Source organism: Penicillium roqueforti, assembly GCF_015533775.1.
Source record: "Penicillium roqueforti strain LCP96 04111 chromosome Unknown scaffold_01, whole genome shotgun sequence".
Classification (NCBI taxonomy): Eukaryota; Fungi; Ascomycota; class Eurotiomycetes; order Eurotiales; family Aspergillaceae; genus Penicillium; species Penicillium roqueforti.
Genome location: NW_024067565.1, coordinates 1,856,572 through 1,881,818, shown reverse-complemented (window position 1 = coordinate 1,881,818; position 25,247 = coordinate 1,856,572). Strand labels below are relative to the sequence as shown.

Below are 25,247 nucleotides of genomic sequence, written 5' to 3'. Positions count from 1 at the left end.
TCGTTTAGAATGAGATGCCAATTTTACTATGCATTTTCCAAGTATCGAACAAAGCCATACAAACGAAGTATAAAAACCAGTAGCCTTTCCAAGCTGGGAAAGGTCGGGTCGGATAAACAAAGTACCGAGAAGCTTCGCGCATTCCGCAAATCGCATTTGCGCAGCTTCCAAGGTCTGTTCCTATTGAGGGACCTATTGACAGGTTCCATTCTCATTTCAGAATTCGAGACCTATTGTCATATTAGCAATTATGTTTGCTCCCAAGGCAGCGACGCCTGCCACAGGTGGACTTTCCCTCAATACAAACTCCACCAGTTCTTTGTTGTTAGTGCTCCCATTCATCTTTGTCTCCGATTACACCTATCAGACCTATCTCTATCGCCTGACCCCTTGCTTTGATTCGAATCGTTTCCTCTCCCAATCCCTCGTTGTTCCCAGCTCGCAGACTGGGGTCACCCTAGTCCCAGACAGAAAAAAAAAAAGGCTAACCGCAACCTCCCATCAACAGTGGCGGCAACACGGCCACATCAACAGCTACTCCTGGCGCAACTAATACCAGCAGTCTCTTCGGGAACACTGCGAGCTCGACAGCACCTAAACCAGCAGGAGGCTTGTTCGGCACGGCCACAGGAACCACACCAGCACAACCGACTGGATCCAACATGTTTGGAGGTCAACAGCAGAGCGGTGCGGCCGGCAGTAGCCTTTTTGGAGGCGCAAATACCACTACACAGCCTTCTGGGGCAAGCAATTTGTTTGGATCAACTGCTGGCGCTGGCACCGGCACGACTCAAGGAACAACGGGTGGTGGTTTAGGTGGCTCTCTTTTCGGCGGCGGTGCGTCTACGGCCCAGACTCAAGCAAAGCCAGCCTTCGCTGGACTCGGAGGTGGTCTGCTTGGTGGTGGATTAACAGGAGGAGGTACAGGAGGCATGTTGTAAGTGCCCGACCATTTCCTCGTCTCGTGTCATGGCTATATTCTAATAAATCCCAGCGGTGGCGGCCAGAACACAGCCCAACAACAACAACAACAACCTCAAAAACCTACCCTCTCTCTCTTCGGCCAGCCAGCACCCGCACAGACTACACCACTACAACAGAGCACCGCTACTAGCACAGTAATCCCGGGCGTGAAAGTCGACGTTAGCAATCTCCTGCCAACCACAAAATTTGAGAGCTGCGCGGACGAGATCCGTAGCCAAATCGAGGCTATCGACAAGCACATCCTGAACCAGATGAAGATGTGCCATGAGGTCGGAGATCTGCTCCCGACCATCGAAAAGCAGGGGGCTACAATTCCTAACGACGTTGAATTTGTACAAGGCAAATTGGAGACCATGCAACATGCGCTTGAGAACGATGCGGGTGACATTGATGCGCTGCGCAGCCTTGTTACACGGGATGCGGCCGAGGCCCAAGTTGCCTTCCGAGCCATCGATACGCTGAAGCTCCCTCTACAATACCAGTCGACTGGCGGTGGGTGGTGGTCTGTGCAGGATCAACAGATTCCGGAGCGATCTATGCGGTCGAGTCGCAAAAACACACTTGCTCTTCCCGACGGCGTTGAGGGTGACGCGTCTACGGACGTCAATGGAATCCCCGTCAACCTGGTCGATTACTTCTCTCATCGCTCGAAGGAGATGAAAGAAGTTCTGACAAGATATACCGGCAACCTCAAAGAGATCGAGGACCATCTTCATGGTGTTGAAGCTACGCTCAACTGTCAAATCAGCGACTTTGTGAGCTCCAAGTCGCGTGAGGGATCTGCAGGGACACCCCGGTCTACCCTCAGTGAACTCTCGGGTGTTCTCGCAGATGTTGAGGCTGGCATCATGGGTGTTGCCACTCGTCTGAGCAATGTATCGGAGCAAGTCCAAGATTTGTCGATTGGACAGCAGTCCCTTGGCGATGGCCGGCTTCATCTGGGATAGATAGGAGAATTTAGCGACTTTGATCTGTATTTTTATGGAGCTGATCTTCAGCATGCGAAACATGACATCCACACAGTTGATCTGTCAAGTCCGAACTCTCATTAGTCTGAGACCTCATTGTCGACCTCGGAAACACGTAGCCATATATCGTAAGACAATACAACACAGTCTAGACCCCTGGGCTTGAATCTTAATAATTAAAGTCGAATTCTTTAGCCAATCCAATGCATTCAAGAACTATAGCATACTAACAATAGCTGCATGTTGTTGTACCAACTAGGCATGGGGCCAGTGAGGCTGATGAGTAACCGTCGCAAAAACCCGCCACTCTTGCGTGATCGTCTCCTTAGCGCCATTCCTAATCTCAACATCCACTCTCCTGCACGGGACATCAACACCTCAATCCTTTGAACACGCGTTCAGGGGATATTGACTTGGTTGGAGCTCGCCTCTGAAACAGCGGTGAGAGCTGATACATATCGACCGAGCAGCAGTTTCCCATGTTGATTTGAGGAAGATGGCCAATTTCGCCTTCAACGTCAGCAAAATTGCGTGATTACCTTGAATATCTTAGAGGAGAGAGAGCGGGTCTCATCGCAATACAATATCCATCACGAACCAATTATCTCGTACCCAGGCACTCCATCATGTATTTGCCTGAGGTGATTCATTTGAGAAATTGCGCCATCTCCGTGAACTCCGGGGCCATGCAAGATCCGTCGTCGTTCCAGAATGGCGTTATCTGGGGTTGACTCACTTGGCATTGGATGTTCTATATAAGCCAGTTCGCCCTCTCTATTCGAACTTAGTTCCATTCTTTGATATCAATAATCTCAATAATCTTCCATTATCACTCCGCATTCATCTTTCGCATTTCAACCTCCGCATTTCCATCTTCCGCGTTTAATTTCACATACCATACATCGTCTATTGCGTTAAAGATGGCCCCATCACTGGAAGAGCCCGTAGTAACTGTGGCCCCAACTGTGGCCAAGTTCACCGTTCCTGTCCTTGCGCGGGACGCTGGTGACAACAAATTCGGCTATCAGCCCGGCCAGACTCCAGTCACCCGACACGACAACTATGCACACGAAGATCTTTTGCCGTCATTCCCGGATCTCCACTGGGCCCCGCTTGAATACACTCCCTACGAGGACAAGGGACTGCGAGGAGACGCCAAGTTCCGCAACCTTCTGAGGGATGCCACAGCTGTCTTTGATTACAACCCTAAGGTTGGAACTGAAATCCATGGTGTTGATCTCTCAAAGCTCGATGATGCACAGCGCGATGACCTCGCCCGGCTGATTGCATACCGAGGCGTTGTCTTTTTTCGCTCCCAGAAGAACTTCGATATCGAAGCTCAACGCCAACTGGGTGAATACTGGGGCAAGCTGCACAAGGTAAGATATCTGACTTTGAGCTCATTCATGAGTGGATATACTAACAAGACATAGCACGCCACCACATCTGTTCCTCGCAAGGCAGGTCTCGAGGACGTCCATGTCGTTTACGCTGGCGACAACGCCCCCGACAACCGTGCCCTCTTCACACCCAGTTTCCTATGGCACTCAGACGTGACCTATGAAATCCAACCACCGTCCTACACATCTCTCAAGCTTCTCTCTGGCCCACCCCGAGGAGGCGGTGGCGACACCCTCTGGTCCTCGCAGTACGCCGCCTACGACTTGCTCTCCTCGCACATGCAAAACTATCTCAAAGGCCTCACAGCTCTCCACTCCGCCGACATGCAGGCCAACGATTCCCGAGCCCTAGGCCGGCCAGTGCGTCGGGAACCCGTCACCACCGAACACCCACTCATTCGGACGAACCCAGTCACCGGCTGGAACTCACTATTCTTCAATCCTGGCTTTGTGAAGAAGATTGTCGGTATCCCTACCGCAGAAAGCGACGCTATCATCCGCTTCCTCACCGATGTGATCGCCACGACGCAGGAGATGCATGCCCGCTTCTCATGGGGCCAGGACGATGTCGCGCTTTGGGATAACAGGTCTACCAACCACAGTGCTTCTTATGGCTTCACGCCCCACCGCCGCCATGCTGTGCGTGTTGCGGTCCACGCCGAGAAACCTGTGCTTGAAGAGACTGGAAAGTCTCAGGAGGATGAATCCAATGCTTTGTCTGGACTGCCGGCAGTCAACAAGGACGGGTCTCGCCAGTCGAACTACAACGACTAGGCGGACCGCAGAGGGTTCATGGTAATCGAAATATGTTCTTTCTCTCATAGCACTTAGCGACATATTACAATCAGCGAAATAAGCGAAATATTATCTTTCTTCTCTTTTGAATCATTACATGTGCCTGTTCAGACAAGTATCTTGGTTTTTGGTCTCAGTCTCGTGCCTACCTAGTTGGGACTGTGTGTTGTCTCCCGTACCTTCCCAGTTCACCACCCAACTCCCTCACCCGGGCAACTCCCCCAACTCTTCAGTTCCCTTTCTCCCGTAAACAATCCTCTCTCGTCACCACCTCTCACTCCTCCCTCTCCCCTCCCCTCTCCTCTCCTCTCCTTTCTGTGCGACAAAATGACTTCCAACCAGCCAACTCTTCTTGAATACGCCAGATTCTACAACGTCGCAGAGGACTACACTAAGCTTTGTCCAATTGATTACGCAGACGAGACATGTGAGCTGCCAATTTATGTTCCCATTATTGAGGGTCTCGAGCTCGAAAATCCAGAGGAACGCCTCAAAGAAATCGATGAACGCTTCTGCACTGACCTCTTAATGGAGAGGCTCGAAACTAAGCCTGAGGATCTAGAGCTGCTGAGCGGATGTCTCCAACTCGATTCCGTCAAGGGAAACATCTGGCGCGGCATCCTTCCTCAAGTGATGACCTCTGACATCAAAGACGAGCCTATTCTCCTCACAACTGAGGATGAGAGAATGATCGCTTCGTCCGAGTTTCACGCTGCTTTCGCTCAGAGTCCGGCTACATCTTCTTCGTCTTCTGCCCCGGTTCGTCTGGTTGTTCCTAGTGGTCCTGATGTTCCTGTAGTTCCTGTGAACACGCGGGATATCTTTAATTACTACAATTCGGGCTTGCCTCAGTCAAACATAGCTGATGGTTTTACTATTCCTCGCCATGTTCCTGCCGCATGCCCGAATATCACTAGTGCGACTTCTCATCGTGATGGGGACGCATTTCCCCCCTTAATGGGTTCATCAGGGATGGTGCCTCAGTTTGTCAGTATTGAGACCGACTCTATTGACTACGACAGCGGGGCTTATGATCGGTACACTCATAATGAGGCCGACCCCTTTGACTTCGATAGCGAGGCTCACGGTCTGAGTGTACCGAACTCTGAGGTGAGTACTTGACTGGTGATTATTGCTGGGCCTAGCTAACCAAGACAAGCATCCCACTGAAAGCGAATTCAGTGCATTTGATTTTGAGAACGCCGCGTCCTCACCTCCATTCGTCGATGTCAGTTCATGCAACAAATCGCAACCCACTTTCACTGATGTTTCTCCCAATCTGACCAAAGAAAAAGGATTCTCCGTTGGCAGGGTTGACAGCCAGAAAGCGCAAGTACCGAGAGCTTTGAAGGGCAAGAAAGGAACGAAGGCTTTTTTGGAACCTGTGGCGGATCCAGGAATACCTTGTGAACAGGAGGGAGTCGTGGCTGCTTCTCTCAGTACGCTTCATGAAGGCAAAATCGTGTCAAGGGGCTGTTCGAGTTCCTCAGTAACCCGGCCAGCAAACGATCAAATCATCACCCAGCTAGCCCGAGATTCGCAGAATGCAAACGATAACAATGTTTCCTTCAAACCTCCTTACGAGCAAAACCTCAGTACTACGGCAACACATATTTCCTCAGACATGGACAAGAGAGAGTCTTGCCTCGCTCAGATGGAACTGTTTCGTATGAAATTGGGCTACAAGTCACCCTCCACAGGATTGAGACAAGACCCTTTCAAGCCTCCACTTCCTATTTCTTCTGTAGATTCTAAAAAGACACCGAAACCACTCAAAGCAGTGTCTGGTGACCTCGGGTCGCTATCCTTATTTATGCGAACCAGAGGCAGTGATGGAGGATATATCACCTCGTCGAATGATCCGTCGTCCCTTTCCCTGTCAGGGTCCACAAGAATTGGAGAAGGCGAGTTCTCAAACGACCCTTCACAGATGGGTGACAGTCCCCCAGACCCTAATGATAGACCCTCGGGTCTGTCTCGCTCGCCGAGCCCTGCCTTCGCCATGCAGGAGATCGTGACCAGATCGGCATTCTACCCGCCCCCGAGGTTCTTCTTGTCTACCACCCTCCTAACCACTCACCCGTTAGTCGTGCGAGATATGGAGGGGTGGCCAACTAATCCACCCAAGTTGATCTACAGAAACTATGAGAACGCTGATTCCCGATACCAGTGTGATGCAGAGATCCTTCTGGCACCTGATACTGGACTTATTCTGACAACCCCGCATGAACTGACCCAGCGGTATCTTCCAGGGCATGGACCAAGGGATACAAGGTTCAATGGAATCGCGGGAATTAATTCCCCGTTCAGGGAAAAGATTTTCCGCCTCATGCATCGATATATGCTTCTAGTTATCCTCATCTGCAAACCTGACAGGGCAGACGTCAGCAGAGTTGCGAATGCTTCTCTGAGAAGAGAAAGCCAGTCGCTCGCTGAATTTTGTGACAGCTACGAGGAACTATCCACAACGTTACTGATACCGATCCCGAACCACTCGTTATACATTGTATTGTGGTGTTTCGGAATGGGGAGACTTCGATACGATTTGTTTCCCGCTGAGATGATGGAAAATATCACAGACGAGGAGTCCGACTATGAAGTCGCTCTCCGCGACCTGGGGATTAATCCTTTCGCGGCGCGCTTCATTTTGGATAACATTCGCGTTCGTGATTTCAGCCAATATCCACCTTCCTTTCCCTCTCATGAGACAATTGTCAATGCCAGCGCAGATTCAATGGCTTTCGATGTGTTTATAAATATGGAACGCTCGCGGAGGATTAGGGAATACGGGTCTACTATCGGCGCGGAGCTGATGTACAGGGTGTCGGAGGTGATTGAATCAATGGCGCACTCGAGCACCGAGAATGAGACCGGCGAGGATATGTACGGTACTCAGATCAGCATTGATTAGTTGCCCGGGAACATGGGCTTTCATTATTAGCAAGATGGGGGGAGATGCAGTTACGAATTGTTGCGTGCTGAGAATCAGTATTAATTATCATATTTAGCCTATCAAAATATCACCTTTACTGCACGTTGATTGACTTTCAAGATATTTAGAAAGACGCATTCTAATGGCAACGAAGAATTGGAGAATATGCCAATGGAGAGGAGATGATCAAGTCTGCAATTACCGACTACCCACCCCAGCATAACCACTGGGAGAAGGCAAGTCGCAGTTTAATTTAAAAGTACAGTGGACAAAGACATGCAAGACCCAAGGCCAATCCAGCGCTTCAAAAACTCATGCATGCAAAATAGAAAGACAGGCCAAAATAGGAGCCCACAACGGACATGATACCTAAACAACCGAATGTCAAATATCAGCCAATGAGAGCATCCCTATTCGCTATTATTTTTTGTTTTTTTTTCCTTGGTCGGTGTTCTTGAGATCGTTGAGAGAGGTCGAGCTCGTGACGTCGCGTCAGTATGATACACGTCAGGGGTCTTCCAATATCCCCGTCGCGATTTTACAGCGAAACGGGGATTGGTGTCGACATGACAGAAGGAGGATGAATGGCGGCGAAACAAAATATCGTATAAAAATATCGTCTTGGAGACTAATTTACTCCTTGATCTTGGCCAGGATACTAGATGAGGTTGTCAGTTGTTGTTCTCGGCAAAAAAAAGGGAGTGAGAGGGAGAGAGAGGAAACATACTCGTGATCCCGGAAGAGGGTGTACTCCTCCTCGCCGACCTTGATGGCGTTACCACCGAACTGAGCACAGACACGTTAGTATATAATGTTCCGTGTATTTCGAAGGAATTGTTGCACCACATACCTGGGGAATGAGGACCTTGTCACCGGCGCTGACACCCATGGGGAGACGCTTGCCGTCACGGTCGAGGAGACCGGGGCCAACGGCGAGGACCTGAGCCTCGTTCTGCTCCTTCACGGCAGCCTCGGGGAGGAAGATACCGGAGGCAGTCTTGGCCTCGGGCTTGATGCGCTGGACCAGGACGCGGTCCAGGAGGGGAGCGAGGGACTTGATGTTGCGGAGGACAGACTGTGAAGGGGACGAGTTAGTGAATATGTTTCTCAATGAGACATCCGGACTGAATTGGGGATCGCGCGCGGGTTTTCGGATAGCCGGACTCGGCCTGGAGGAAGGAAAAGTTGGGAGTTGAGGTGCTAGCATGCTCCGGGAGTTAAGGAAATAGGGAATATCGGGGTCTGGCATCAATTGGGATGTTCAACGTACCATTGTTAAGGTGAGGGAGATTCGTGAGAGGATGGGTTGAGGATGAGGATGGAGAAGGGAAGAAGATGGAATTGGTCCGGGGGAAGAAGATCTGGACTGGAGAAATTTCCAGAATGCCAAGACTTAACCATGAGCTTCTTTCCGAACAGCCCTGTTTTCCTTGGACCTCTTTGGTTGTCTCTGGATATAATCACTTGTGTTCTGTTGAAATATTTATCTCTTGATGTTTAGGTGTTATTGGTTCTTTCATTGACATGCCTAAGCCATCCTTCAGCTACATTGTATGCTGTACATCCATTCCCAACCTACACCTCTACTTCTGAAGAAGCTCGAATTCGTAAATTGTCCAGTACCATTGTCATTCCCTTTGTATGCATGAAACGCCGTGTGATCCCATTATTCCGAGGGTGAACAGTAATACGAATTCAATATCAAACTACCATCTTCGGCCACGTCCTCGGCCCCCGTAACCTCCACGTTGGTCGTATCCGCCATAGCCCATTTGACCCTGAGCCCCTTGGTTAAACCCTTGACCCTGGGGCTGGCCCCCAAAGCCAGGTTGACTCTGCTGACCCCCACCGGGCATCATCGACTGAGCGTGCTGCATGAAAGCCATAGGATCCATATTGGACGGGTCCAAGCCCTGAGACATCATGCTGGCCAGCATACCCTGCATCATATCGGGGTTCATATCCGGAATACCGGGCATGCCAGCCATGGGCGGCGCAGCACTGACTGGGGCAACGGGACCTGGCGCACTAGGCATCGGGGGCATTCCCATACCCATGAAGGCCTGCATATCGTCCATCTGTCTCTTCTGGCTGCTGACTTCTTGTCTGACACCTTGTTGCTTGAGACAATACCCTGCCCATGTGAACTCGTCGAATCCGTAGTTGAAGTAATCAGAGAGGTCTGAGCCAGGTCGGCGCCAGGGCTTGTCGTCGGATGGGAAGTCGGCATCCATGTCCGTGGACATGATAGGCTTCCCTGTCATAGGGTGGACGGGATTCGCATTGACGTCGATGGTGGAACTGTGGATGGCTGGATAGGCGGAGCCTGGTTTTTCTGAGGAGGGTCTTGCGGCCCCGGCTGGGTGTCCGGGAATCGGAGTCGCTGTTTCGTATCGAGGAATCGCGGATGGCGTCGCAGACCTCGCTAACCCCGATGAGTCTGCAGAGGACGGCCGTTGTGGTTCTTGTCGTAAGCTTGCATGGCGCGGGTGAGAGCTAGAAAGATCAGCAAGAGTGAGTGCAAGAAGCGCAATCACAGCGAACTCACGCTTCGGGAGCTGGTGCGCCTTCGGGTGCCTCTGTGATAATATTAAAGTCATCCTGCAGATAGAATTAGCAAGGAAAAATTGAAGGTAGGTGTGGGCTAAGCGCGTACATCATCATCTTCTTCTTCTACCTCATCGTCTTCTTCCATGTAATTGCTCTGCGGTTGGCCTGAAGCTGCATTTTGTGTATGGTTCAGCGATTGCGTTGTCGGCACCGCGTCGACCGGATCATAGAAGTCGTCTTCTTCTTCGTCCATAATTTCTGAATTTCAATTTGACGGGTAAATGCTGCAGAAAGTTGTATCAAAGAGGATCGAGATCGAAGGTTGCGCGCATGGAACCGAGTTTGTCTTGTTTGCAGCGGTGTGAGAGGTGAAATATGTGAAAGGGAGTAAACAGGGACCATGACACGCTTGAATGTTCTGGATTCTAAGATTCAGTGAATGCAAAGTAGCTTACAGATGAAGGATTTGATATTCTTCTGTTTTGAAAGCGTGAATACTTCTTATAATATAGTGATTTTGTAGAATATACAGAAATTCAAGATCACGTGCCAGCACCAGACGTCACAAACCAGCTCATCTCAGTAGCCAAACCTGAGCTTGTTATCTTCGCAATCCAAAATGGCAGAAGAAGATGAGAGTAGCACATCCACTCCACGGTCCTTCGCAGGCCAAACCGTCTCGGCGGAGGAGATGCTCAAGGAACAAACCGTCGGTCTTGTTCATCTCTCCGAATTTCGCAAGCGGCGCGCGGATGTTCTAGAGGCGAAAGAGCGCGAGGCGCATGACAAGTCTTTGGGGCTGCTGGCATCTGGTAATTCAAGAAGCGCAACTCCCTCTGCAGGCGATATAACTGACGGGTAAGCCAAGAGCCTCGATTGTCATTCCCATTTCTTTGAGCTGATCGCAGCGCAATAGGTCAACGCCTTCTCGCAGTGACGGTCCCCCGAAAAAGAAGAAAAAGAAGGCTTTCGCAAAAAGCAAACTATCATTCGGTGATGACCAGGATGAGACCGGGGAAGAATCCGCGACAACTCCACGCGACTCAAGCGTATCGCGGTCAGGTTCGAAAACACCCGCCGAGAACAGTACTCGACGCATGAAAGCAAACCCGAATGCACCCCCTCCACCCAAAGCTTTGACAAAGGCTGCCTTGGAAGCTGAAGCGCTCGCTCGCGATACTCTCCGTAAGGAGTTCTTGATCATGCAAGAGGCTGTTAAGAATACTGATATTCTTATTCCATTTGTCTTCTACGATGGAACGAGTATACCAGCTGGAGCTGTCAAAGTTAAGAAGGGTGACCATGTTTGGTTGTTCTTGGATCGGTGCCGGAAAGTCGGTGCTGAGATGGGCGTACGTGGTGCCAGCGGTGCATCCAAGGCGAAGAAAGACAATCGCCGAGAGTGGGCACGAGTCAGCGTCGACGACTTGATGCTTGTCAAGGGCGATATTATCGTTCCACATGTAAGTTCACCCGTCAGGATTCTCGGTGGTTAAGTATCTAGTCTAATGTTCCCACAGCATTACGAGTTTTACTACTTCATCGCCAATCGAGTGCCCAGTCTCTCTCGAGCTGGTGGTTTGCTATTTGATTATTCCAACAAACCCCCCATTACCGATTCCACCAATTCTACGGACGATCCGCTGTCTCGACCTAGTGACGATCAACTAGAGGGTGCAGACAAGGATTTCTCAGAAACCAAGGTCGTAGATCGACGGTGGTATGAGAAAAACAAGCATATCTACCCAGCTAGTCTGTGGCATGAGTATGAGCCCGGGAAAGAGTTTGAAGAGAAGATGACTTCAACACGGCGCGATGCTCAGGGAAATACATTCTTTTTCTAGCCCGCGGAAATTTATGAAAATAATCATTTTAATAGACAAATACCAAATGTTCTCTGTCCAAGTTGTTGTTCTATTGAAGATTTCCTTTGGGGTTGACTAAACTAACATCTACCAATGCTAACTCGTGACCTTCACTTCTTCCAGGGTTATGCTCTCCAACCGCATCCCATCTGCAACGACACCATGGACTTTTCTTTAAGATGCAATTCCCTCAAATGCCGAGCAGAATTGAAAGAGAAAGCAGTGGTGACAACCTGCTCGTAAGTAACTCTCTCGTGGATCAGCTTAGGCGGAAGACTGACGATTTCAGACACATATTCTGTCATGGATGCGCAGAGAGCCTCGGACTCTCTCGTCCAACCACTAGCAATCGGCTCTGTCCTGCGTGTCAAACGGCACTTCTTAATCCGGATGACGCTGTTTCGACAATCTTGAATCCGACGGAGGACTACAAAACAAGCGTGTTGAGTGGGTTAGATCCGAACACAATCATGGAATGTGCTGGTCGCGCACTTGCATTTTGGGCATACCAAAGCACACAGGAGATGTATGTCTCACTTCCTCGGTATAAAACTGTACCGTGGAATTGTCTAAGGCTGACTCGAGCAGCTTCTACCAGGAATACCGAGCGAAGACGCTGACGGAGAAGTACACCAACCTGAACACGCAGATGGACAAGGTCATTCACAATGCCAACACAGAGATCATGTCACTGCAGAACAAGTTATCTGGTCGGTCCAATTGAGTCCACTCTTACCTGGAGCTCTGACTAACATCTGTACTACAGACATGCAATCATCCCAAGAAGACCTCCAAAAGCAAAATCAGGAATTGAATGATATGTACCGCGACAAGAACAATAAACTCGCTCAAATGACCAATCTCTACAACCTCCTCAAAGCTCGTGCCATGCGGTCCCGGATGCAAACCGCAGCCTCGGACACAGTCTCCCAAGCTCTCTCATCGCTCAATGCTCCTGTCCCTGATTCTGCTCTTGAACGTGCCTCTGCCTCCATTCCTCTGTCCAATACCTCAACGTTGCCTTCTGTCCCGATTATACGACATCCCAAGACTCCCACATTTCCCGTCAACCCAGATGGAGTCGAGCAGCTTTATCGGAATCAACGGAGCGGCACTGGTAGTTCCAAAAGAGCAAGGAAGAGGACACCTCGCGGAGCCCCAATGCCTCCCCCTGCTCGGCCAGACTGGGATGGGCGAAATAGTATGTGTTGAACCAAGGTCTCCAAGACATGCCGGCTAATGTGCTTCTGACTAGGCAAAGGTCGAGATCCCGCTCCCCAACATCGGACTCGACTTCCACGAATTTCTCGGACTCCGACTTTCTCCTCGGAGTTGCCTCCTGGTGATGCTATCACGCAGCGGTTTGGGCGTTGATCGTTTATCTGTTGGTTGAGGTATTTATATGAATATGGAGCAGTTATTTCTACCGGTCTTCGACCAGGACCTTAGTCTTCGAGCTAGATATGATTCAGTTCATGGTCAGAAAGTAAAGGCCCTTATTTTCACCTACATAGTACTTGCATGACAATAAACAGCTTTCGTTTCAAGTATCGTAATCAAAAATAACCATTGTTAATTTCTCCTCGTTAGTTGGTTCTAGGATGTTTGACAAACAAAGAGCATTTGTTGAAAGCAAACAGACTTATATGCTCGACCTAGGTAGTAGGGCCTATCCAGGTCTGCAATCCCACACTCATTCCTTTCCTTTCCTCCATCACCATCAGCGTACCGGACCACACAACACCATGTCTGCAAATCGTCGTACGTTGCCCTGTTCATTTGCTAGAGAGTGTTTCTAACTTGCTATCCGCTTTAGCTTATCGCAGGCTCAAACCCTGACGATGCACCATTCGAGCTGAAGCCCTCTCCAGGCAAAGGATGGGGTGCTTTCGCCACAAAACGCATTGAACGAGGATCCCTGATCTTAAAAGAAAAGGCCCTTTTCGTGATTCAGAAGTCCTCTGTTGATATCACAGGATTGGATGTTTTTAGGGCCGTTATGGAACTCTCGCCCACGGAGCTGGTACAATCTCTACTAATTCAAAACAATGAGTCGGAGGAACCTAAAGGTTTGCTTGAGACTTTGTCAGAAAACTATTTTACCAGTGCCCTTAAGTCTATAGGGTTTTATACCCTTGGCTCGCGGTTCAATCATTCGTGTATACCCAACGCGAGGGTTCCAAGTGACCCAAGGCCGTTTATCGAACTTCTTGCCACCAAAAAAATCGAGGCTGGCGAGGAAATTTACTTCTGTTACTTCCCAGATCTCAAAGCTCAAACCAGACATGAGCGTCATGAATCCCTGGGGTTTGTGTGCTCCTGCAAAGCGTGTCTGCCTGGAACTCCGTTCCAAGGACTCAGCGACCTGCGACGACGATTGATTCGCGGAATACTCTACATTACGTGAGCAGTGGACCTGGACGGCCAAAGACAAAGCTCACAGTCAACGCTGATTGTCGACCCCAAGCTCAAAGCTGCTGCGGAAACCGGCAACATACCGCTTATGTCTCGAATGGTCCTTCACCTCCTGATGGTTGTCTTTCTCGAAGAGGAAGGATTGTTAGATGATTGGGCCGTCAAGGTAGTCGAGCAAGGAGCGGTGACACCGGTGTTCTGGTGCCAGTCAGAATACAACTACGAAATCGCTGATTTGGCTCTAGCCCAGGATACATGGCTGGAGAAACTGCAAGTGGCGTTTCAAATCTATGGACGAACAGATCCCGCTGATCAGATGATTGCCCGGATGATTCAACAAGCGAGCCAAAAGTACGCTGCCGGACAAGCTATGCCACCCTGGACTTGATTCTTGTTTCTGAGGTGTTTTCTTTTTTCTGCTTCGCAATGACAGTTGAGGCTAATGTTTTCCGCACGTGTGTTGAGGTTATTATTCTCATGCCTAGGGGATGTTGCATCATTTATGTAGAGCAGAAGCTCAACAGAGCCCCACCTACGTTTCGCAGTCAGAACAGTTTGCTTTCTTTGATCTAATTCATTTCCTTCGTAGATATTCTAGGCAGGGTATTATTATTGCCTAGAGGTACTAGTCTCAAAGATCGGACGTTAGTATCAGTTGATCTCTTGATCAGCGTACGATGGGTTTTTTTGTCATATATTCTCTACGTACAACATTGTCGTGCTTCGCTATTCCCCGGGGAGATCTAGCTGGAGAAACTTCGAAATCCAGTATATTCCACACTCTCTCCTTTCAAATCTCTCCCTCAAATACGAACTTCAACACAAGACCACCGCCAATGACTATACTATTCAATAAAAGAGGACTAATGAGCCCAGCAACGCTGAAAGGAACCCAAACCATATGCTGTTCCGGCTTTAACATCTTCGTCCTGAAATACCAAGGAGACGTAACCCCCAGCCATGTCAGGACCCAACAATAGCCAATAGTCTTCTGCCACCACGTCGGCAAGCCGATATTGTCCCGGGACCCGCGTGTTCGTTTCCAGAGAGCCTGGACACCGTCTTCAATTATATAGCCGATAACGAAAGAGAGGAAAAATGACATAGTCGCAGGATCCCGCGGTGAAACATCCCGCAGACTGTCGAGTACGACGTGGATCAAACCAGAGAAAAAGAACACGATAAACACGTTGGTGTATCGCTCCACAAGCGACGATCTGGGCAGACGGAGCACATCCCGCGCTAGGAAATTGCTAGTCGACGTGAGGGGCAGTCGTAGCATTTGATGCCAGAATTTTCTTTGAGAAGCATGAGAAATTGATCCAATCAAAAGAATAAGCATAAGAGCGACTCACCCCCAGAAATTCCGCAATGTATATACATCCGCCGTTCTGCCAATAATCGGCGGACTGTTCAAAGGAGAATCCCCCAGGCCGACAAAGATGATCGAAGCGACGCGGTAGTAGAAGCTGATCAGGATACGACACACAACGAGCCAAGCAATGGCAACTTGAATAAGAGTCTTTGTTATCCACTCTAGTCCCAGGATACCGGAAGAACTTGTCTTTCCTTCGTCTTGGTCATTCATGGCTTGTTTCAAGATCAGACCAGTACATATATCTAGAACTAGAAACTGCCAGACAGCAATAGCAGTTTCTCTAACCAAGAAGCGACCTCGTGGGATCACCTTGGGATCTCTCTTGGTGTAGTATGCCGGGAAGGGCGGGACGTTCTTCACTTGTCGGGGTGTATTAACAGCCCGCGTGAATGTGATTAACCGGACAGCCTCGACTAGACGAGGTATAAAGCTCTTGATGTTTCCATTTGCGTCGACGAAGTCGCGCCCGGCTTGTGGGTTGATCAGTAGAAGATCTAGTGCTGTCAAGACGAATGTTGCACAACTTGCGAGGAGATGGGTCGATGTGAACCCCCTTCCCTGAATTGGGTACATCGCATGCAACACGATCCATATCATACATGGTATAGACAGATAACGTATAGCGGACCGTTTAGGTGTTGTGATTAGGACAACCGAGGGAATGAGACCCTGGAGGACGAAGAAAGCGAGCAGTCGTCCGTTTGATTGATACCGGTCCATGGCGGATGGGGTTTAAAGAAAAGTGAAGTTATTTTTTTCCCCCTTTCGGTTTCATTTAAGGGCTTTATTGGGACTAGGATCTGTGCATGAGATTATCTGATTGGTGAATCGGAGTGTTCGCGCGGAGAGTAGATCCACGGTGGGCCCTAATTCCTCGGGCAATGTCTAGTGTCTATAATACTTTATCGATGTTCCTGGATCTTTGCTATTTATGTCGTACTATCTTCTATTTTCTTTCTTAGATAAGGAATTGCCGACTCCTACACTTCTAACATTTCTAGGATCGAAACCAGATAGCAAGACCATCTATAGACTAACCACATTTGGAAAGCAATCGTGGTGGCTGGCTGACCCAATTGATCTACATATCCAACTGACTTGGCTCAGACTCATAGATAGACGAGTATCCAATTATATTCTCTGTATTGATCCATTCGTGTTCACTACGGCCAGGGACAGTGTGTTATATATTCAGGGTCTAGGTTGGAGAAAGCCACCCCATTCCGTCGAGGCCGAGAGCTTGTGTGACGTATTAACAACTATTTCTCTCAAAAGAAGCCGAAGGGAGTAAGAGTGATGGCGAATTCTAAAAATGCCTTGGAGGGTTACACCCTAGTAAACTGCCATGCTGGCCGGTCACCAATTCAATCAACCTAGTTCGTTGCGATGAATAGTCCGAGTAGGGTTCCCATCTCATCTATAATCCCTTGAATCACGCAGTAATAATAAGTAATATTGACGCACATTGTCCCCACATTTCTCTATTCAAGGGTATAGATCGTACATTTTCAGCACATAGCCCTTGCATGCACGGTCGATCCCAGTCGCTGATCGAATGGCGTTCGAACTTTGGAGACTAGGTTTTGTCACAAATGGCAATGCAACACTCAATCTAGTCATATTCGGGATGCTTCTGAATATCCTTGATCCTCGCAACTTCGACCTTTCTTAGACTGTTCAATATCTGCTCGTTAGCGTTATCAAGGGTACTCACAGCGAAGTGGTTAGGAGATATATCTCACGGATAACAACATAGCGTACTGGGTGTGCATCGGTTGCTGGTGGTGATTGAACAGCGCCATTGAGTAATAATTGTATCACGTAGTCAGTTGTGGTAAGTGTCAGATACTACATTTTATATGATATCGGGCAAGATATATATTGAATCACAACTAAAAATGACCTTGTCTATGCACATAGGTTCATCTGATTATGTAGCCAGTACAGACATGATCCTGGCTAGCCCTTTGAAATATATCGAGTGACGATTCCTCTTCTCGAACAATATACCACATATAGAGCTCTGCCACTTCTACTTGGGGCCTGGCTTCTTTGTACCGTGGCTCAGGCACACGTCGCCCGTCAATATAAAACGAATTCTTAGAGCATATCCACAACAAAGAAACCTTCTATCAGTCTAACTGATCCAACATGATAATCCAATGGTTTCAAACCAGCACTCATATCCGGCCATGGCCGCAGCTAGACATAAATTACACGCGTAAGTGATGATACGCCAGAGCCGTCCACCACCTACAATCACCAACTCAACAGACAAGAAAGAGCAACCTACATGAAGAAAACGCATATTATATCCCATTAGCCCACTTCCCAACCCAACTCCAAGCACCACAGGCACTAATCCCCTTTGAATATAAGAACAAGTTAGCCCCCGTTCGTCCGATGCTTATCTTGCCCTAATCTCGGGGCAGCGGAAGTCGCGTCCACACCTCGGTATGGTCCCCAGCTCCAGCACAGTCCCTACTTTATCCACGGATCTGATCGCGGGATCTGAGGGCCCTGGCAATCCGGGGTGCATGAGAGCTTGTGTGGAGTCTGGTGCGGGAGCTTGTTTGTCTTTTGGGTCGTGGATGTGAGCTTATTCAAAATTACAGGTGTATCTGTATGTATTAATTACGCTGGTATTTTTGGGCAGTGGTTTGTCCTATTGTTGTGTTTTCAGATGTTTACTTTCGCATTGGACATGTTTTAGCTGGACGTATACAGTATCTGATCTACTGGCTTCATGTTGACATATAATAAAACTACAATGGAACAATCTGGGACAATAAATGCGTATCATTGATATTATCCGACGGACATCACTCGATCTAAATCCGCCGGGAGTGAACATAGGAAAATGAAATCTAATCAACGGAGAATCATGTACGTCGGCACCAGAAGGACCGGGTCTTGTCGCCCGGGCGGAAGTAACGCCATACCCTCAGCAAAATAGGACGCCGGGGTGACATCTACACCCGCAGACCTCCCCCGGAATCCCGCAAAAAACAAGTCATATCATGCCATGCATTATACCACAAACCGATGCAACGGACACACGCTGCAAAGAACAAATAAAATAAGGATTAAACTGTTTATGCGCCGAATTCCTTGATATCGGTCTTCTTGCCCTGGAGGGCAAGGGGGACGATGCCGCTGACGTGCATCTCGGGCCCGTAGACGTGCATGTCGAGGCCAAGCTCGATACCGACAGACTTGATGTTCTTGAGGCCCTCCTGGTAGTTGGGACCGGCACGGCGGACCCAGATCTGGACCTTGTGTTCGTTGAGGAGATTGGCGACCTCGCGGAGGGCGCGGATGACACCCTTGAAGGTGCTGGCCACGTTGGTGAAGTTGGCAATACCTCCACCAATGAAGAGGACCTTGCCCTCGGGGTGGGCAGGGGCACGCAGCATTAGGTCCAGCACGGTGCGGGCGTAGTTGAAGGTCTGGGTCTCGGTCGGGGCGCCAGAGTACTCGCCGTAGTTGGCCAGTTCGCTGACGAAACCAGCGGAGGCAATAGCATCGGCGTAGACAACGGAAGCACCACCACCAGCAACCAGGGTCCACACACGGCCGCTGGCGTTGAGGACGGTCAACTTGAGCGAGGCGCCGGTCTTGGCATCCATGTCGGAGATGAACTTCTCCTCCTTGGTCAGCTCACGACCGAAGGGGGCGGGGAACTCCATTGGCGGGCCAGCATCGATGCTGACCTTGCCACTGGTCGAGGCGAGGACAGGGGAGCCCAGGGCAGCGGGGCTGCGAGCAACAGCCCACTTGGTACCACACTCGAACTCAGCAGTCTGATCGAGCTTGGCGGCCAAATCCAAGAAGTGAACCTCGGCGGAGGTGGCGTCAGCGTTGGGGATGACAACCAGAGGGTTGATCTCAAGGTAGGTAAACTGGCAGTCGACGTAGACGGCGTACAGACGAGAGATGAAGTCAACTAGGACATTGTGAACACCCTTGGGGACCTTGCTCAGCAGGGTCGCGGCGATCTCCTCGTTGGAGGGGTACTGCTTGAGGTTGACGGGGATCAACAGCTTCTCGGCCTTAGCATCGACATCACCGACATCAACACCACCCTCGTGGGTGAAGAGGATCCAGTCGCCCTAGAATTGGGTATTAGCTTCCATTTCCTTTCAATTGTGCTCGAAATGCGGAGAAAGCTTACCTCACGGACGGAGTTAATGTTGATGTAGTATTCAGTCTCCTGGGGGTGAGGCACGAAGGGCTCCACCAGGAATTGGCGGAGAACACCAGTGACAGTCTCAACCTGGACATCCTTCGTGGCACGAGCCTCAATCCAGTCCCGGGCCTCAGCCCAGGTCTTGTTCAAGGCGAGCAGACCGCTCTTACCCCGACGCTTGATCAATTGATCGGGTTTGGCGACAAACTTAGCACCGGGGGTCAGAAGCCAAGGGAAGGAGACCTCCGCCTGGTCAAGGACATCCTTAACAGCCTTATCCTCGGGGAAGTGAAGGGATGCGAGGCGGGCAGGAGGGTTGTGTGTTGCGGAGGCAGGGAGAGGAGTGGGCTTGATCACCGGGGCGCGAGTGAGGTGGTAATTGAGGATGGCCTTGCCGTCGGCCTCGAGGATAGATTTGGCGGACATGATGTGATGAGATTATGGGAGATGGGAGATGGGAGAGAAGAAGAAAGGATAAAGAGGAGTAATTGGACTGGGAGGTAAGAAAGTGAGAGGGAAAAAGGTGGGAATGTACTGTAGTGTACGGCGTACACAAAAAAAGGAAAAGTTGTTCTGGAGATTACAGCGTACAACTCGGCCGGTCCCACCTGTTGAGGAACGGAGATCGAAGGTGGGGAAAGGTCTCGTTGGGAGGTCTCCACCACAATGTTACGTGTATTGAGAATACATGCGAGGTACTCCTGGTGGCGCCACTGGTGCTACTGACTATGAGGTATATCCGGAGTATACACTTGACTCCGATTCCGTTGAGTCGAGAGACTGGGATGTCATGACTTTCCGGAATCGGGTCTACACGGATAAACTTATGATAGATAGTACATAACGGTACATAGTTCGAGTTAATATTCAATCAGATTCAGTAAGATGGGAAGAAAAAGACTACATATACTATATATACTATCTTATTCAAGGTAGAATATAACTAACTATACATACGTATACACATGGATGTACTATCGCATCAGGATTCCAATAATGCCCCCATACTCCAGATAGCTTCGTATTACCTGTACCATAATACCATACCGGTGGGTACGGTATCGTCCGAACCCGGTACTTTCGGGACTGCCAAGTGTTGAGCTGCTCGAGTCCAGCGGTCTGGGACGAGCTGTACGGTGTATCTGCGAGTACTCCGAGTATCTCACCCCGCGGATTTTTCTCAACAGCTTCTTCTCCTTCTCATCCTCTCCTGTGTTACCTCCTCCCCTTCCTCCTTTTCTTTATTTACCCTAATTTCGCATCGAGCGGCTTGTTTAACGCATAAAGTGAGTAACTTCTTTTTCTTCCCCCTCTTATCCATTGCATATCCACCATCGAAACGGCCTTCTTTTCAATTGCCTGCACCATTGGCCAATTGCCTCGCAATCCAACTGGCATGCTAATTGAGACCTAGATTCACCATGCCCTCCCCTACTCTTTCCGCTGGCAACGGCGTGCAGTCTGCCAACGACAACATCACCCGCTTCGCCCCTCCTAGCCGTGTCCTCTCGCCCGCCCTACACAGCCTTTTCCACAACAAGACACGATGCTTCGTGTAGTAAGTCATGCGATTCTGCTCCTACAATCTCGAAATAAGAGACTGACCAGCGATCAGTGGTATGCAACCCCGAGCCGTGCAGGGCATGCTCGACTTCGACTTCATCTGCAAGCGTTCGACTCCTTCCGTAGCGGGTATTATCTACACCTTCGGTGGCCAGTTCGTCAGCAAGATGTACTGGGGTACCAGTGAGACCCTTCTCCCCGTCTACCAGGACGTTGAGAAGGCCATGGCCAAGCACCCCGACGTTGACGTCGTTGTCAACTTCGCTTCTTCTCGCTCCGTCTACACCTCTACCCTGGAGTTGATGGAGTACCCCCAGATCCGCTGTATCGCTATTATTGCTGAGGGTGTGCCCGAGCGTGTAAGTTCTGCCTCTCCCCGTGTGATCTCGGATGTATTGCTAACGACTATCAAAGCGTGCTCGTGAGATTATGGTCATCGCCAAGGAGAAGGGCATCACCATTATTGGTCCCGCCACTGTTGGTGGTATCAAGCCCGGTGCGTTCAAGATCGGCAACACCGGTGGTATGATGGACAACATTGTCGCCTCCAAGTTGTACCGCAAAGGTTCTGTCGGCTACGTCTCCAAGTCCGGTGGTATGTCCAACGAATTGAACAACATTATCTCCCAGAACACCGACGGTGTGTTCGAGGGTGTTGCCATTGGTGGTGATCGTTACCCCGGTACCACCTTCATCGATCACTTGCTCCGCTACCAGGCCGAGCCCGAGTGCAAGATTCTGGTGCTGCTCGGTGAGGTCGGTGGTGTTGAGGAGTACCGTGTGATTGAGGCCATCAAGAACGGCACCATCACCAAGCCCATCGTCGCCTGGGCTATTGGAACTTGCGCCAGCTTGTTCAAGACCGAGGTCCAGTTCGGTCACGCCGGTGCCTCCGCTAACTCTGATCTCGAGACTGCCGTTACCAAGAACAAGGCCATGCGTGAAGCTGGCATTCACGTCCCCGAGACCTTCGAAGACCTTCCCCAGATTCTCAAGGAGGTCTATGACCGTGAGCTCCAGAAAGGCAACATCGTCCCCGCCCCCGAGCCCGTGGTGCCCAAGATTCCCATCGACTACTCCTGGGCCCAGGAGCTCGGTCTCGTCCGTAAACCCGCTGCCTTCATCTCTACCATCTCCGACGACCGTGGCCAGGAGCTGCTCTATGCCGGTATGCCCATCTCCGATGTCTTCAAAGAGGATATTGGCATTGGTGGTGTCATGTCTCTCCTGTGGTTCCGTCGCCGCCTGCCCCCCTACGCTAGCAAGTTCCTCGAGATGGTTCTCATGCTGACCGCCGACCACGGTCCTGCCGTCTCCGGTGCCATGAACACCATCATCACCACCCGTGCTGGCAAGGACCTTATCAGCGCTCTCGTTTCCGGTCTGCTGACCATCGGATCGCGTTTCGGTGGTGCCCTGGATGGCGCCGCTGAGGAGTTCACCAAGGCCTTTGACAAGGGTCTGAGCCCCCGTGACTTCGTCGACACCATGCGCAAGGAGAACAAGCTTATCCCCGGTATTGGCCACAAGGTCAAGTCTCGCAATAACCCCGATCTCCGTGTCGAGCTCGTCAAGGAGTTTGTCAAGAAGCACTTCCCCAGCACCAAGCTGCTCGACTACGCTATCGCCGTGGAGACTGTCACCACCTCTAAGAAGGACAACTTGATCCTCAACGTCGACGGCTGTGTGGCTGTCTGCTTCGTTGACCTCCTCCGCAACTGCGGTGCCTTCTCCCCAGAGGAGTGCGAGGACTACATGCGCATGGGTGTCCTCAACGGTCTGTTCGTGCTCGGCCGCTCCATCGGTCTTATTGCCCACTACCTCGATCAGAAGCGCCTGCGCACCGGTCTCTACCGCCACCCTTGGGATGATATCACCTACCTCCTCCCCACACTGCAGAAGGGTGGTGCCGAGGGCCGTGTTGAGGTCAACCTGTGATTTTGTTTATGACGTTTGCAACGCCGTCCGCTGGCATATAGTCCGTCCGTTCAGGACGGTGGAGTTTGGATGGTTCATCCCTTGATTTTCTTTTCTTATGTTTTCTGAGCAGTTATGTGTATCGATGTACCTGCGTTCATGTGGCATGACCAAGTTGACAGGTTGACACTCAAGAAGGGTGCAACCAGGCTATGGATCTGATTTAATTCGTTTGCAGTAGATGACTAGACCTATTTGGGAAATAATGAACGTGCCATTGCCGCATAGATGTTTTCTGCGTAGTCCATAGCATTCGTTATGTTCAGGGGAAAAGACTCCCCGCTAGCTACTTGGGTATATCTACCGCCGGCCGCAATTTTCAACCATGCCAAAAAGACATAAAAAGAGTACCGAAAAACTACTATCATTAGTTCAAATAGGCAACTAGAAAGGCATTTAGATGGTGTGGAGGGCCAGTCGAGCAGTCCAGATAGTACAATACATTGTATAGCTTCCTCTCCAAGAGTTACATAGCATTATACATTGTTGAGCCGCTAGATTAAATATTGGATTGGGCTTACCTATATAGATACTGCTCGTAAGAATATGAGCATCAGTGCTCCTAACCATCGGTGCTCTGGCCATTCAGGCAATTTGCCATCCTTCAGCTACCAAATCATCGAGAGTAGCACTAAGACAGTTCATTCCATCAAAAAGATGGAAGAAGCCGGTCACCCCGCTGGTATCGCAGCTAACAATCGGTGCGCCGCAGATACCTTTAGCGATCACTTCGTTCACAACTCCCCAAGATGTCTGGAGATTGAATGACCGCCACTGTGCGAACGGAATTTTTGGAGAGCCAGACACGGGTTTTTCCTTCATCATTCCATATGATAGCAAGTTCAGTAAGCCTGAACTCATGCCATCAACCTCGGCCCATGAGCCTGCCCTGATATCTTTTCCTTCTAACAACGTCTTAGGGGGTTGTGCTTGAAAATAGCAGGTGTTCTTAAACTTTGTGGACGCGGTAGAGGTCGGTTTAACGAGGGCCACATCTAGTTCAGGTCGTATATTGATCACATCTCCAATTATTTCCTGGTGGGTATCTAGATGATAGACCTCCGAGGAAATGGGGAAGCCGTGATAAGCGATACTTAGGGCCTCTTCTCCCCTCGAATTGCGGAGTTTTACTCCAGCAGACGAAGCACGGGTCGTTGACTCATAGCCGGAGTCTGATAGGCTATAGCCAGATTCGATTCTGTGTCCAGGAGAAAGAAATGAGTACTGAAGATAATTGTGAGTGTCTTGCGGTAACGGTCTCAAGCTAGTCTGGGATTCAGCTGGATCAAGCTGTTGGCCTCGGGTAAGATTCTTCATCTTCTTATGGAAGGGAGCTACTGCATGGTGATAAAGAGCTGTGCGTCCAGCAACAATCCCTGGAAGGGACTTGAGTTCATAAACTCGGGAATCTCCATACTCAAGCTCAATGATAATCCATGAAGGCAGATACATAACAGCACGTACATGGGCCAACGGCTCCAGTGCTTCGAGAAAAGTGATATTATCTGCATCTGTTGGAAATTCCATTGCTGGCCAGCGTAGATCGGGACAAGGGTCCGGTAATCGTGGATTAGGATAAGGTGCTTTGGGCAAGGGCTCAAGAAAGCTTTGATTGACTCCGACAAACATCACCGGCATGCATCCTAGTGTAAGAGGAACCGGCTTCGGCGGGTTATCGGTCGCAATGCATATAAACCAACCGGATAGAGAGATCTTTCCGTCGCCAAACTTCTTGCTAATCCACTGGAATTCCTCTTTAGTTGGCAAACGATATTTCCGGCCAGTGTCGTCCCACAAAGTAAAAGGAGCTGTGTCATTCATATGTCTTGGCCCCCAACCACCTGGGTTCTGCCATCTTCTAGGCTCTGGGTGTGCATGTGAGACAGAACTGATATTATGCGTGACTGATCGGACACGGAGAGGGCTGGTAGCAGAATCGGTGTAGATGTCTACCCATGGAGAACTTTGCTGTATTTGTTGAACAAGAGGGGATGATCGGGTGTAAACAGCCATATTGAAAAAGATAGGTGAGTTTTGAGATGAGCAGAGTCGAGACGAGAAGAGTTGACGTGGATATTCGAAAAGGTATATGCATGGATATCTATCCATCCTAATTAGGCTTAGTGGATTTTTGGTCACAGCTTCAAGATTAATCCACCTTGACATAAATCTACTCAGCAACTACGTCTATACCCAGCTCTCGCATAACTCAAAAGATCCACCAGTACCCT

The 25,247-nt window shown here is 49.9% G+C and overlaps 12 protein-coding genes across 12 annotated transcripts; 7 read left to right on the top strand and 5 right to left on the bottom strand.

Moving 5' to 3' along the window:
• Positions 1-250: 250 nt before the first annotated feature.
• On the top strand, positions 251-1,931 carry LCP9604111_1158 (nucleoporin FG repeat-containing protein; the record flags this gene model as incomplete). The annotated part of the gene is made up of 3 exons (XM_039075305.1): positions 251-324; positions 509-937; positions 995-1,931. 3 exons carry the CDS (start codon positions 251-253, stop codon positions 1,929-1,931), a joined length of 1,440 nt encoding a protein of 479 aa, XP_038933706.1.
• A 941-nt stretch (positions 1,932-2,872) lies between these two features.
• On the top strand, positions 2,873-4,126 carry LCP9604111_1157 (TauD/TfdA dioxygenase family protein; the record flags this gene model as incomplete). Its single annotated transcript, XM_039075294.1, has 2 exons — positions 2,873-3,331; positions 3,386-4,126. The coding sequence occupies 2 exons, from the start codon at positions 2,873-2,875 to the stop codon at positions 4,124-4,126; spliced, it is 1,200 nt and encodes a 399-aa protein (XP_038933705.1).
• A 348-nt stretch (positions 4,127-4,474) lies between these two features.
• LCP9604111_1156 (uncharacterized protein) lies at positions 4,475-7,058 on the top strand (the record flags this gene model as incomplete). Its single annotated transcript, XM_039075283.1, has 2 exons — positions 4,475-5,257; positions 5,307-7,058. 2 exons carry the CDS (start codon positions 4,475-4,477, stop codon positions 7,056-7,058), a joined length of 2,535 nt encoding a protein of 844 aa, XP_038933704.1.
• Positions 7,059-7,712: 654 nt separating this feature from the next.
• Positions 7,713-8,352, bottom strand: LCP9604111_1155 (co-chaperone GroES family protein; the record flags this gene model as incomplete). The annotated part of the gene is made up of 4 exons (XM_039075272.1): positions 7,713-7,737; positions 7,807-7,865; positions 7,930-8,154; positions 8,350-8,352. The coding sequence occupies 4 exons, from the start codon at positions 8,350-8,352 to the stop codon at positions 7,713-7,715; spliced, it is 312 nt and encodes a 103-aa protein (XP_038933703.1).
• A 433-nt stretch (positions 8,353-8,785) lies between these two features.
• Positions 8,786-9,882, bottom strand: fip1 (cleavage polyadenylation factor subunit FIP1; the record flags this gene model as incomplete). Its single annotated transcript, XM_039075261.1, has 3 exons — positions 8,786-9,575; positions 9,628-9,680; positions 9,736-9,882. The coding sequence occupies 3 exons, from the start codon at positions 9,880-9,882 to the stop codon at positions 8,786-8,788; spliced, it is 990 nt and encodes a 329-aa protein (XP_038933702.1).
• Positions 9,883-10,248: 366 nt separating this feature from the next.
• LCP9604111_1153 (FAM50/XAP5 family protein) lies at positions 10,249-11,473 on the top strand (the record flags this gene model as incomplete). The annotated part of the gene is made up of 3 exons (XM_039075250.1): positions 10,249-10,487; positions 10,546-11,092; positions 11,150-11,473. The coding sequence occupies 3 exons, from the start codon at positions 10,249-10,251 to the stop codon at positions 11,471-11,473; spliced, it is 1,110 nt and encodes a 369-aa protein (XP_038933701.1).
• A 183-nt stretch (positions 11,474-11,656) lies between these two features.
• LCP9604111_1152 (uncharacterized protein) lies at positions 11,657-12,868 on the top strand (the record flags this gene model as incomplete). Its single annotated transcript, XM_039075239.1, has 5 exons — positions 11,657-11,733; positions 11,784-12,020; positions 12,083-12,204; positions 12,261-12,695; positions 12,750-12,868. 5 exons carry the CDS (start codon positions 11,657-11,659, stop codon positions 12,866-12,868), a joined length of 990 nt encoding a protein of 329 aa, XP_038933700.1.
• Positions 12,869-13,779: 911 nt separating this feature from the next.
• On the top strand, positions 13,780-14,297 carry LCP9604111_1151 (uncharacterized protein; the record flags this gene model as incomplete). The annotated part of the gene is made up of 2 exons (XM_039075228.1): positions 13,780-13,801; positions 13,906-14,297. The coding sequence occupies 2 exons, from the start codon at positions 13,780-13,782 to the stop codon at positions 14,295-14,297; spliced, it is 414 nt and encodes a 137-aa protein (XP_038933699.1).
• A 402-nt stretch (positions 14,298-14,699) lies between these two features.
• On the bottom strand, positions 14,700-16,007 carry LCP9604111_1150 (wax synthase family protein; the record flags this gene model as incomplete). The annotated part of the gene is made up of 3 exons (XM_039075217.1): positions 14,700-15,207; positions 15,265-15,781; positions 15,887-16,007. 3 exons carry the CDS (start codon positions 16,005-16,007, stop codon positions 14,700-14,702), a joined length of 1,146 nt encoding a protein of 381 aa, XP_038933698.1.
• Positions 16,008-18,382: 2,375 nt separating this feature from the next.
• On the bottom strand, positions 18,383-19,902 carry aclA (putative ATP citrate lyase subunit (Acl); the record flags this gene model as incomplete). Its single annotated transcript, XM_039075206.1, has 2 exons — positions 18,383-19,399; positions 19,462-19,902. The coding sequence occupies 2 exons, from the start codon at positions 19,900-19,902 to the stop codon at positions 18,383-18,385; spliced, it is 1,458 nt and encodes a 485-aa protein (XP_038933697.1).
• Positions 19,903-20,897: 995 nt separating this feature from the next.
• Positions 20,898-22,977, top strand: LCP9604111_1147 (uncharacterized protein; the record flags this gene model as incomplete). Its single annotated transcript, XM_039075194.1, has 3 exons — positions 20,898-21,034; positions 21,092-21,398; positions 21,454-22,977. The coding sequence occupies 3 exons, from the start codon at positions 20,898-20,900 to the stop codon at positions 22,975-22,977; spliced, it is 1,968 nt and encodes a 655-aa protein (XP_038933695.1).
• Positions 22,978-23,601: 624 nt separating this feature from the next.
• Positions 23,602-25,029, bottom strand: LCP9604111_1146 (uncharacterized protein; the record flags this gene model as incomplete). The annotated part of the gene is made up of 1 exon (XM_039075183.1): positions 23,602-25,029. The coding sequence occupies one exon, from the start codon at positions 25,027-25,029 to the stop codon at positions 23,602-23,604; it is 1,428 nt and encodes a 475-aa protein (XP_038933694.1).
• Between the last annotated feature and the right edge of the window lie 218 nt (positions 25,030-25,247).